This window comes from Sceloporus occidentalis, unplaced genomic scaffold (assembly GCF_023333645.1).
Source record: "Sceloporus occidentalis isolate IW3139 unplaced genomic scaffold, rSceOcc1.0.p SCAF_159, whole genome shotgun sequence".
Lineage (NCBI taxonomy): Eukaryota > Metazoa > Chordata > Lepidosauria > Squamata > Phrynosomatidae > Sceloporus > Sceloporus occidentalis.
Window position 1 is genome coordinate 1,387,096 of NW_028317139.1, and position 13,253 is coordinate 1,400,348.

General features: G+C 39.7%; 1 protein-coding gene across 1 annotated transcript in view; it reads left to right on the top strand.

Annotated features, from left to right (window-relative positions):
* LOC149280152 (protein Shroom2-like) overlaps nucleotides 1-13,253 on the top strand; it is a 96,140-nt gene that overhangs the window by 17,061 nt on the left and 65,826 nt on the right. The window contains exon 2 of the mRNA XM_089500770.1: nucleotides 12,637-12,782. Within this exon, the coding sequence (XP_089356896.1) occupies nucleotides 12,637-12,782 (146 nt within the window). The remainder of the gene's footprint in view (nucleotides 1-12,636; nucleotides 12,783-13,253) is intronic.

Here is a 13,253-nt window from a genome sequence, read left to right on the forward strand (position 1 = left end):
CGCTACAGAATCTGCTGGAGCCCTATAAATAAATGTAAAGTAATAGTAATCATTTTGTAAATAGTCTAATCTCTTAAGTGACTATTAGCGCAAGTAACATATAACAACTGTGTGTCTACAAAGTAGCGTTTACTTCCAACCTTGAGACGTAGCTCACGTGTGCTTTCTGATACTGATAAGAATACTAATGATAATAGTTAAAAGCAATGCAGTGTTATAAAGATGGTTTATGGGTTTAGCATAGCATTGTATTTCCTTTCATATTAATCTTTGACAGCTTCCTATTATAAGCTATCAATTGATTTTATGGCATAGCATTTTCATACTTTCTCCCTAGATGTATTGTTTTTTTTAAAAAATATTTTTATACAATATCTCCCAAAAGTTAGTACACCCCTCACATTTTTGTAAATTTTTTTTACTATATCTTTTCATGTGACAACACTGAAGAAACGACACTCTGCTACAATGTAAAGTAGTGAGTGTACAGCCTGTATGACAGTATAAATTTGCTGTTCCCTTAAAAATAGCTCAACACGCAGCCATTAATGTCTAAACCTTGGCAACAAAAGTGAGTACACCCCTAAGTGGAAATGTCCAAATTGGGCCCAAAGTGTCAATATTTTGTGTGGCCACCATTATTTTCCAGCACTGCCTTAACCCTCTTGGGCATGGAGTTCACCAGAGCTTCACAGGTTGCCACTGGAATCTTCTTCCACATCACATGGCTGGTGGATGTTAGAAACCTTGCATTCCCCCACCTTCCGTTTGAGGATGCCCCACAGACGCTCAATAGGGTTTAAGTCTGGAGACATGCTTGGCCAGTCCATCACCTTTACCCTCAGCTTCTTTAGCAAGGCAGTGGTCGTCTCTGAGGTGTGTTTGGGGTCATTATCATGTTGGAATACTGCCCTGCGGCCCAGTCTCCGAAGGGAGGGGATCATGCTCTGCTTCAATATGTCACAGTACACTTGTCTTTGTGCTCCTCACCTGGTTGCCGCCACACACGCTTGACACCATCTGAACCAAATACGTTTATCTTGGTCTCATCGGACCACAGGACATGGTTCCAGTAATCCATGTCCTTAGTCTGCTTGTCTTCAGCAAACTGTTTGCGGGCTTTCTTGTGCATCATCTTTAGAAGAGGCTTCCTTCTGGGACGACAGCCATGGAGACCAATTTGATGCAGTGTGCAGCGTATGGTCTGAGCACTGACAGGCTGACCCCAACCCCTTCAACCTCTGCAGCAATGCTGCCAGCAGAAAACGTGAGAGGTTTACTCACTTTTGTGAGATACTGTATATATTATATTATGTATATATAAAATATTTTTATGCCCCTGTGTCTCACCCTTTGGGACACCTTTTTTTCAATTGGCCTATTTAATTTGTAAGTCGGTGATAAAGGGAAGGCGTGTAGGTGTTTACTTGTTCATGACTTTTCGCAATTACTCTGCAGTAGTCATTGTGAAATATTTAATGATAAGCATCTTAAAACCAGTAAACAACACAAGTGGGCCAAAGGGATTGGCGCAAAATGAAATCATCCCAAATGGAAACACCAAAATATCCCTTCTCAAAAATAACACTGTTGCAACACAAGGTTACAATCGAAAACTAGAGGGTCGGAGGTTTAGATGTAATATTAGGCAGGTTTACTTTAATGAAACATGGAATAGCCTCTATGCAGAAGTGATAGAGGTTAAAACAGCAAGGGAACATAAACATGCATAAGATATGCAAATGGCTATAGTGAATATAAGCCGACACCAAGGTTTGAGTCTTCACATATGGAAAATGGGCAGACTAGATGGGCCAAATGGTTCTTATCTGCCCTTTGTATTCTAGAAGTGTTTAATAGTGCACACTATATGAAGCTATAAGGCTTAAAGCTAGCAGTATAGGAGGACACACAATTTAATTTTGCTTTTCCATGTTACCTATGGGAAAAAAAAACAAGCGTTATTGCCAGCTTACTGCACGGGATTCACTTTATAAACCATCACTTGTGGGGAATTAACAAGCGTGTAAGTTATATTCCATGTGTGTTCTCTGCCCTTATTACCTGTTCTCTCTAAAATGTAGTCTCTCTTCTTTCTGAACCTTTGTGTGCTGCTTATGCCCTAATCAATGTATCTGATGATCAAAAACTTGCTAGCCATCTGGCTAGAAAAATCTCCAGGTCAAGAGTTGAGTTGTGAAGTGGAGCCACGTTCAATTTAACACATTGTCCAGTATTTACAAAATGGGATCGGTTTACATGGTTATATTTACCTACCTATCAAGTCTGATTTTAGACACAGATGACTTAAGGATTGTACATACTGTAGGAGATGTAATTTGAGAACCATTTTATTTTTTAGAACTAACTGTACAAGACCTGCACTTTTTTGTGCGGGACCACACAGAATGATGCCCTTTGTAAAACAATCACATCTGTGTGCTTCCTGCCTTCCCATGAAGGAAATTAATTTATGTGAAATCAACCTCTCCGGATCAACTATGAGAGATCTACACTAACAAGTTGTCATCTTTGATTGAGGCTTTCGCTATGTAATCAGTTCCTCCAAATGAGCTGGCATGTATCTATCATATCGGTTATTATATACCTTGTTGATGTGCCGTCTGGTGACCAGAAATACAATGGACCCTTTTTTTCTCCTTTGGAATACAAAAATTATAGTGAGGTTTACTTACTAAATGACCAGTTGTGTAGACATGGCAGCGTAGACTAGCTAATGGCTTACCTATGTTGCTCTTAAGACAGGGCTCGACAAATGCCTAGGTGTTTGTCAGCCTGTTACATTCACAAAAAATTGCCCCCGCGTCACCACGTGGGGGCGCTGCTGCTGTCTGCCCTGGAGTCTGGGCAGACAGCACAGCCACTCCGAGCCCGCCCCCAAGCCTGAGATCACTCCCACGGAGTGATTCTGTAGGCTGAAACCGCGGTTGCAGGAAAACCAGCAATCGCGTTTTCAGCTGCCACAGGCAGCTTCAGGGAAGCGGGTGATGTGTTAACACACATCCCCCTGCTGCCTGATCACTCCATGAGAGCGACAGTGCAGCGTTAACCCCTTCAATGCCGCGATCGCTGCATTTAGGGGTTAATTCCCGTTTTGTACGGGGCTCTGCTGCTGGTGGTCTGCCTGGAAGCCCAAGCAGACCAGCAACAGCAAAAACGAGCCCCTATATAGACCAGCAATTGCGTCCCAGATTCCAGAGGCAGCTTCAGGGACAGGGAAGAGGGTTCTTCGGTCTCCACATGAGTGTGGAGACCAGACCCAACACCCCCCTGCTGCCTGATCGCTCCCTGAGAGCCCCTTGTCGCATTGCAGGGGTTAACATTTGTCCCCACATGCTTGTGGGGACTAAATATCAGGCAATGCTGTGCTACAATGGAACATCAGCATTGAAAGAGTAAACCAAAAAAAAACAGTACTGACCTGAAAGTCCAGTGTGCTTCCAGGTCAAACGCTGTGATTTTAGTAAGTGGGCTGATGATCAGATCACTCCTGACCAACTGTTAGTTTAAAAAAAAAAAAAATCCTGGCTCCCAACTTTTTTAGCTGGCGCCTAGATTCACAACAAATTTGTCAAGCCCTGTCTTAAGAGATCATGACCCAACTGGCAATAAAAATAGGCTGTGGCACTTTTTACTTTTTTTTTTACTTTTTACAAGTTTTACTTTACAGAGAGGATAGTAGATAAGTGGAACAGTCTCCCAGAAGCAGTGATAGAGGCTAATATATTTTGAATCTAAGACAAGACCATGGACTGAATAATGTCTAAGCCTTTACATCAAAAAAGGGCAGACTCGATGGTCCTAAAGGCTTTTATCTGCCGTCGGATTTTGTGTCTTATATGTGGCCAAGTGTATCCATCCCCATGCCTTTTTATCCGATTGGCCACCCAGGCATCATTAATAGTGGAAGTTAATGATCCTTTAACTATATTGTACAGAACATTCTCTGATTTTAGTCATGGGTGGTTGGAGACTACTGTGGACCTCCTTGCTACTGTGTTGGGTCTGGTTTATGTCACATGGAAACATATTCCTTTTCTGCAAAATAAAATCTATAGGAGAAAAGTATAGTTAAAATGATACCATTTATTGACTAACTGAGAGTTTAATTGCGATACCATTTATTGGTAATGATACCATTTATTGGCTAAACTCTCAGTTAGCCAATAAATAGTATCATTTTAACTATACTTTTCTCCTGTTTTCTCAACGGCTAACACGGTACAAAACCTTTTTATCAAATAAAATTTATGAGAGATTGACTTTGAAGTATGTTGGTAGTTTTTACTTAAAGCGGAGAATCATTTTGCTTATTAGTGTCTTGCGCGAACAGGAACTGAGTGGAGTCATGTGATGCGATGTGCATTCACGTGACTCCACTGGGTTCCTGTGTCAACGTGACGGATCAAGAGACCCTGCTGAGCAAAACAGGTAAGCAGCAGGACCCCTTTCCGGTCCCCTTTTTAGTAAAAAAAAAAATAAAAAATAAAAAAATGTAAAAAATCTGCCACCACTGTATAAGACGCACCCCAAATTTTTCTAAAAAAGGTGCGTCTTATACATGAGGAAATACGGTACTTTGTAGAGGGTCTCTATGGTCCTTCCCTATTGTTGACCAAGATGCAGTATGATAAGGACCACATTGTTCTCAAGATGTTTTTTTTTTTGTTTTGTTCATTAATTTACGAGAAATGGTTATATGTATGTTTGGATTAATGTCGCAGGATTTTAAGAATGTCTTCCATCAGTTCTCAAAAAAAAAAAATTGACTGGAAAAATATTCACCTAATTCTCACTTTCCCTTTATATTGCATATAATTAAATAACTCTGTATGGGGCTATTTACCCTTGTAACATTGTGTGTTGCGGGGGATGTTTAATAGAAGAATGCTTTTGAATGGAATGCTAAGTTCCTTTGTAGTTGGCTCACTGGAGCAAAGCAAAGCTAATAAACTATTGGAATGACTGCACCGATCAGACAAAAATGTCTTTGCTGATAGTCAGAAAATGTTCTAAGTGTACCTGCTATTGTATAGTGCAAAATAGGTTGCCTATACCAAGTATTAGCCACTTTGTGAAATACTGATGTGCTATTTTTGTGTCATTTGACAAATGTTCCCAGAAAAAAAATATAAATGAGTTTGCAATATAAATTCTTGTAATAAAAATGAGTATATAATATTTGTAAATATTTATAAATATAAATGTTATTTATTTAGGGGGGTACTTTTGGCCATTCAGTGGTACTAGGAATGATGTTTTAATGGTGCATTTAGTTAAAATACAAATTCATGCGGGAAGTCAATAAGTATACATGAGGTCATAACTTGTATAGACATTACATAGCGATAAAAAGCATTATGTATGGTATTTGCACATTTATATGCTTTTGGGATTTTTGTTTAATCTATGTTAATATTTACATATAATCAAAGTTTTCATAAAAATGGGTGCAAATTGCTGAGGCTCTAAAAAATAAGTAAAGAAATAGGGAGATATATACCATGTTTTAGTAATATCTCAAGGTTGGTCATGTATTCACAATGGAAGTATTATACTGCCTCCGTATTGCAGTATACATTGCTTGCCAGATTCTTCTGCATACCTTCTCATTACTAAAGAATCCGAAACTACTTTAGCTGTCATCACAGTCTAAAGATAGTACATTCTGCAATTACGCTGCATTTAGTGAATAGACCGAGCTATAAGGAATCTTTTTGTCTGTTAGCAAGGAATTCCCCTTCCCTTTCAATGGGTCACCGGATGTTAATTGTATAGCCTGCAGTGCAAAACTACCTTTCAATATATGTTCTTAGCTGCTTGTATGTCTCAATTGATGATGAAGCTTGAAATTTGCAAAAATGTCGTGTTCCCACGTTTCACATTAACACATTATGATATATAACTACTACCTAGCAACGGTCCAGGATCCAGTAATTATTATCTGGGATTTGGATCCTAACCATACCTGGGAACTTCTGGGTTCCAGCTACCCGGAGCCTGCCCTTCGGGGACGCAGCCAGGACTGCCCACTTACGTCGGCAGGCAGTCCCACTCATGGTGGGCGGTCCCACTGGCATAGGGGGTGTTCCTGCCGATGTCAGGAGGTGTTTCCACTGACATCATGGGAAACACCCCCATTTAAAGGGAAAATGGGTGAGGAGTGGGGCCTGTCAAGACCCCGCTCCAGGGACTCAGAGCATTTGGGTGTTGACCAGGAGAACCAGAGCTTCTCCCGGAGTTCTCCAGGTCAAACCCGGAGTTTTGACCATGTTTTCAGCCAGGACATTTTTCTGGCTCCTTTCATCAGGACCCTCCTTACCTTTTAATTTCTGCAAGTTAATTATATTATATATGTTTATGCATTGTACAGCACTGTGGAATGTGATGGCGCTATATAAAGCAATACATAATAATAACGATCCTAGGATTACATGGCTTTTAAATTAAATGTAAGTAGGACATACCTAGTCATGTGGTGTCATAGGTTCAAGGATTGTTAATTGCCCATATTATATTCTGCAAATAATGGAGAATGACTCAAATCCCCATTGTATAAGTGACTGCTGTTTTTATAATGTTCATTTTTAGAAGGTAAGACGTTTGTTTAGAAACTAGGCTTATAATATTCTTTCTAATAAAAACATACATGGGTTTCTGCTACACTAACAACTTTTCTTCTCATCGGCATGCTCGGTTAAACCCCTCAAAACAATAGCATGATTAATTTGCGCATTATTTTTGGCTTGCCCTTCATTTTTAATGGTTGCGAAAAATGAATACAAGAATCTTAAAAGGCTTAATGCGTGTTTTGACATTTATCTTGTGGTGGCTAGATTGCTAAATAGAGCGTCTGACTATTCTCAAGTTTGTGAAATAAATTGGGCTTGTATTGCTTTGATAAAAATAGTTTTTAAGAAGGACCAGTTTGAGATACCTAGCAGAAAATAATTAATTTATACGAAGCCATGCGTTAAGCTGTAAATCTTGGATAGCGTTCTCTTATTTCCTCATTTTCTAGATTATTTATATGCACCAGGATAGAATATTTAAAGGTTTATTTTTTAAATGGCATCAATGTTTTCTCATGAAGTGATAGGTTGCAAATGTTTGCCCTATTGTCTTTAACTGTGCATTATGAAGGTCCAACTCATGCAGGATTCTCCGGCAAGAAATGTTTAATTGGTCCGGCATGGTTAATAATTCTTCATCTCAGTACTTACCTGTCCCACGAATAAATTCCCCCGACTACTTCAGCTTGTAGCTGGAATTTTATGTTTGCCCAGTTAGATATTTTAGTAATTTTAAGCTCTATGCTTAAGTTAACATGAAAAAGTAACAAACTAAAAATATATATATACTGTATTGTCCCGAATATAGGCTGCACCTCTAAAGTTTGACGCTAATCCTAAAGAAAATTAGTTAAAATAAAAAACATTTCATTCTCTCAATGTCTACCTACTTTATCCGCAGTCTTCTGCTTGTCCCAGTGTGTTCCGCAAAAAGTGGACATACCATTATGGACAATTCTTTTTCTAGTTTGGAGAAGGGTCTTTTTTATGCTAGCATGACTGTTCCCCAGCACACAAAGAAAGGTACATAAAGACATGTTGGATTAGTTTGGTGTAGAAGAACTTGACTGGTCCGCACAGAGCCCTAACCTGAACCCCATCGAGCACGTTTGGGATGAACTGGAACAGAGATTGCCTGACCTCACAAATGCTCTACTGGACAAATCGGCAAAAATTCCCACAGAAACCCTCCAAAATCTTGTGGAAAGCCTTCCCAGAAGAGTGGACGATGTTATAGCGACAAAAGGGGGGAGCCGAGGAGTTCCCAGGTATGCTGTTGGGTGTGCAGCATTAGAACAAAAATGTAACATGCAGCCGTACATGTTTAGCCGGCGGCAGCTGGCCTTAAGGTTCTAGGGCCACCAAGTCATTCTCAGTTCGGCCCAGGTGTACAAGACAACCCTTGTGACCTTAGTGGATAAGTGTGTTTATGTATAAAAGATGATTCTTGTACAAAGTTTGACTAGTTGGGCTTGTCACCATAGCAACTAGTGTAAGGCTGCTGTTATGACAGTTCCATTGGTTACTGTAGTGAGAAGATTTCAATGGTAGCTACTTTTTTTGCTTGGTATACAAGAAATACAAAAAATGTAAACTAGCTATTATATACAACCCAGCTTCAAGTGATGCATGCTGTTTTGCAAGTATCTATGATTTACAAATTTGTGAGAAATATCTACGCAGTAAAAAGCAGCTTCTGCTGAGATTCAGTGGTCATGTAGCAGCCCAATCTTCTTCAGAGGCTGCACTCCCAAAGGGAATATGCAGCGCCTTCCTTCCCTCTCAGACCGAAGTCAAGGGTGGACCGGATCTTCTAGGATCCACTGAAATCTTCAAGGGGGAATGGTGGCTCACCCCACCACCACCAAATAGCCAAGTCATCAGGGACTCGGCTCCGCTGTAGCAATAGATTGTCCTTGTTTCTCATGTCACCTACACACCATGTTTTTTTTCATGGAAACTGTGTTCCTTCTGTGCTGAAAAACGATATAGAGGTGCCTGATATGGGATGACTTGCCCTGGTTGCTATAGTTTAAGAATAATCTTGCCAAGTGTGTCAAGAATGTACATGTCGTCGTATGTACTTGTGGTATGTTTGGACCAGAACCAAAATAAGAAGAATTAATGTAACTTTTGTAAGGGGTAGAAAAAGGTCCCTTTTCAAATATATCCATAGTTCTTATCTGCCGTCAAATTTTATGCTTCTGTTTAGTGTGATATATACAGTGAATTAACATGGAGAGAAATTATTTTAGTTATATCATGTGATCAGATGCACATTTTCATTAAACCATGTATCTATGAATAGCATATATAAAAGTTATTTGTAATAAAATAGGTGTAAACACTAATGTGGCCTGGGCCACTACTTACGGTGTAATATGAATGTACTCTCAAAACCAAACTAACATTCTAAAGTAATATGTATTTTACTAAATTTATAAAGCCTTTTTTCATGTAAAAACAGATTGTTTGTAATTTATTCTGTGGAATGTGTCTTTTAAATACTTGCAGCAGCTCCAGGTGTCATGCTTCATCTTCTGAGAAATTATTTTGACATGTCATGAATTAAGTTCCTTGTAGGGGGAGCATTTTTAATAAATTCCTTTCCTGTTGGCCTTGTGCCTTCAAGAACGAGCAAAGTTCCGACCACAGTAGAATGCGTAGAACAAGCTAGAAAACCTGCTGCTAGTTTATAATTCCATTCTGGTGAGATAAGGTTATTTTCATTTCATCTTGCTGAACATGCACATTCTTCTGGTTTTTTTTTATAGTTGATAAATTCTCCAACTTCTGATGAAACAACATTTTTAATAGGCTATGCTATGTATTCTTAAAATTGGGATTTTTGCCCATAATCTATAAAATGTATAATTTGACACAATATTACTGGTGACTTTTAGATTAACCGAAAAATAAAGACTTAGATCGGCCTATGGGCTCTCGGTTGGAGAACCCTAAATTATGCAAACTTTTTCCATTCTAGTGTTATGTTTTTGTTTAATCTGTAACTGTATATGAAAGGATTTTGGATATAATTAGGTTTTTGGTGGTATGGGTTTTTCCCAAAAGAGGAACGGCTGATGTCCCTCTAGATTAGGGCTGCAACTAATGATTATTTTAATAATCGATTAGTATGCCGATTATTTTTTCGATGAATCGATTAATCGGATAAAAAAAACAATATGCAAATTTTTCATTTATTTAAAATAATTTAATGAACTGGATGTTAAAAAACAACGTAAAATTTACATTAACATTCTTATTTTGTTATGATGTAATAAAAAACAATATTTTCAAAGTACAAGAACCCAAACACAATATTTATGAAACAAAATAACCCCAAACATTCTGAAAAGAGGTGGACTATTACTGTTCAAGAAACTTTGCCCCAGCCCTGGCACTTTGCACCCAGCACTTTGCACCCAGCACTTTGCACCCAGCACCCAGCCCTGGCACTTTGCACCCAGCACTTTGCCCCAGCCCTGGCACTTTGCACCCAGCACTTTGCACCCAGCACTTTGCACCCAGCCCTGGCACTTTGCACCCAGCACTCAGCACTTTGCCCCAGCCCTGGCACTTTGCACCCAGCACTTTGCACCCAGCCCTGGCACTTTGCACCCAGCCCTGGCACTTTGCACCCAGCCCTGGCACTTTGCACCCAGCACTTTGCACTGTGCCCCTGCACCCAGTCTCCAACTCTGCCCTGCCCCCACACTCACACCCTGCACCCACTCTGCCCTGCACCCACACTCACACCCTGCCCTGCATCCCCACCCCCACTCTGCCCTGCACCCACACTCACGCCCTGCACCCAGTCTCCTGCCCTGCCCTGCATCCCCACCCCCACTCTGCCCTGCACTCAGTCTCCTACCCTGGCCTGCCCCCCCACCCCCACTCTGCGCTGCACCCACACTCACACCCTGCATCCCCTGAAACCCCACCCCCACCCCCGTGAATCGCTCTGTGCGAATGGAGCCACTCGCACAGAGCGATTCGCACAGACATGAAGAATACTTACGCATTCCGCGTCACGTAACTAAAAGAAGGCGGAGACTGCAGAGCGTGTAGCAGAAGCGGGGAACGCTCGCGGAGGTAAGTAAAAGGAGCTGAGTGCTCCAACAACGAATCGATCACTCGATTAATCGATAACGGAAATCGTCGACAATGATTTCCGTTATCGATTATTATCGATTTTATCGACTCGTTGTTTCAGCCCTACTCTAGATTGTAAGCTCATTTGAGCCGGGCCCTCCTCACCTGTTTCTGTAAGTCTAACTGTTGTGTTATATACTACTTGTCATGTCCTGCTTACTTATTGTACAGCTCAATGGAATATGATGGTGCTATATAAAACAATAATTAATGGTTTGAGGTTCTACTGTGTTCAATATTCAAACCCTGGAAGACTGCCTCAAGAAGCAAAAGTTTAAAGGTTTGCTGTCAAGATGAAAGTCTTATCTGGGAACATACCAGGTCTGATCCCTTGAAGCCTCGTGTTTATTTAAAGTATATAGCAGGTCATTACTAGCATGGTTCTTATTGTAAGATATCCAACAAAACTTATCTGCTGTGCTGTAGGTTGTATATTTTGGAAAACTTGACCCCAGTCTCGATATGTCCAGGCCTGCTTGTCTGGGTTGCATCTGTTTGCTTTGATGACCTTACAGCGCCAAGCACTTATTTGAAAGAGAACCGAGACAGATTGGATCCGGACCGAGACAAATAAAGGATTCAAACAAAATTATCACTCCTTGATAAATCCTATTATTAGGATATTTATTGAAACCGTTTCCGACTGCATTTTGCAGTTCCCGTTACCAGGAATGTTTTCCTAAGCGCGACTTCAGTATCCCGTGAATAATGTCTCATTGTTTAGGCAGGTGCTGGTGAGAATGCAGCTAATCAATTTAAAACAGGAGATAAACTCAAATATGTGTTGTGCATTAGGCATTGTGTAGATATACTTCTTTTAGCTGTTATTGGAACGCTTCTAAAAATCTGCTCTCACGTATAATCTTACCTGGAGCTGGCCAATAAAAACAAACACTGTCACATATATTTCCCGTATGGTAATTGACTTGCTATTTTCATACAGAATGCATGCTCGACCAAATGGGCCAGCAGTAACAGTTCAGTTTATGGAATTATACCATATAATGATGTAGATTCAATAGATATTTCTTTCATTAGATTGTCCCAGGATGAAACATGGGGCATTTTCTTCAAATTCAGGACTGTTTGTGTCAATTTGGGAGACGTGATCACCCAACCAATACCAAACATTTCCGCCTGACCTATGTCGGGTTACATTAAGTTTAATTAAAGAGCCCCAAGGGATTCTATACCTCTATTGCAATAGAAGAGAGTGAAAATTAACAAGATGGGACAAAACTAGCATTTTTGCAAACATTATTGAACTGTAGGATTTAAAAAGAAATGCTAAGAATCCTTTCTATATGTTCTTTGTTAAATTTAATGTTATATCTGACTTTCTTATGACAAGCTTCTTCATGTCAAAGTTGCATACGTGTAATTGTGTTTTTTTTTCTTTCTTCCTACTCAGAATGGAATTTACTTGAAATGTAAATAAATACATTTTCATCAATAACACAAACCAGTTTTTTTCGTGATTATTTTTCTTGAATGCTCACTAGAGGTAATTACACAATCATGTGGGAGTTCCTGTTTAATGTTTAGATTTAATGGAAAGTCACATTATTTACCAGAAATGTTCTTTAATTATTTTATTTCATGTTTAAGTTATGTATAATTACAGATAATGTCAATCATGCAGTTATACATTGCTCATACTGCAATATATATATATATAACCCCTACACGAGAACCGGCATGTCTCTTGAGCATTAAATATCTTTGGTTTATTGCTATAGATTGTCCTACTTGTTCCTGACGAGTGCTTGCTGTTCATATCAAGACGTGGTTACCATCTTTACATTGTTACAATACTAAGTAAGTCTGATTTTGAGCAGAGATGTAAAGAGAGCGTTTCTTATATTGCTTTTATTTACTTCTCTTTCAGGTTGAAGATGGGAGTAAAGCTGCAGATATCTTAATGGCTGGTGATGAAATAGTTAATATAAATGACCAACCACTTTCCGGTTACCGCCAGGAGGCCATTGCTCTGGTGAAGGGGTCTTACAAGACACTGAAAATGATAGTGAAGAGGTAAGAGGTCAATACTTTCGTGTGGTTGGTATTTCATACCATAATGTACTTTTAAAATATAGACGGATTCATTAAAATGTATTAACGAAAAAAATGTATTTATTTAAATGTGGGTTTATTCACTAAAGGGACTTCGGAGGAGGATTGTAGTTTCAGCTGACCAAATTGAAGGTCCATCTTTGGCAAGTTTCTCCTGCAGGAAGAGTGAGTTGGCCCTGTTTAATCTATAGTTCAAGAAATCTCACTGATACAAGGCCAGTCAAGCTCTTCATACAGCAGAAGCTAACTAGAGTTGGCATTCCATAATGTATAGCGAAGTCATGGAGATGAAACCACAGTTCTCCTCCAAACTCTTCTGCCAGCTCTCCCTTTAGTGAATAAACCCAAGTCTCATTAAGTTTGATGATAAACATATTTTGAAACTGATGTATTTCTTTTTTGTACATGGATGAGAAGGCGGACCCACTTTCG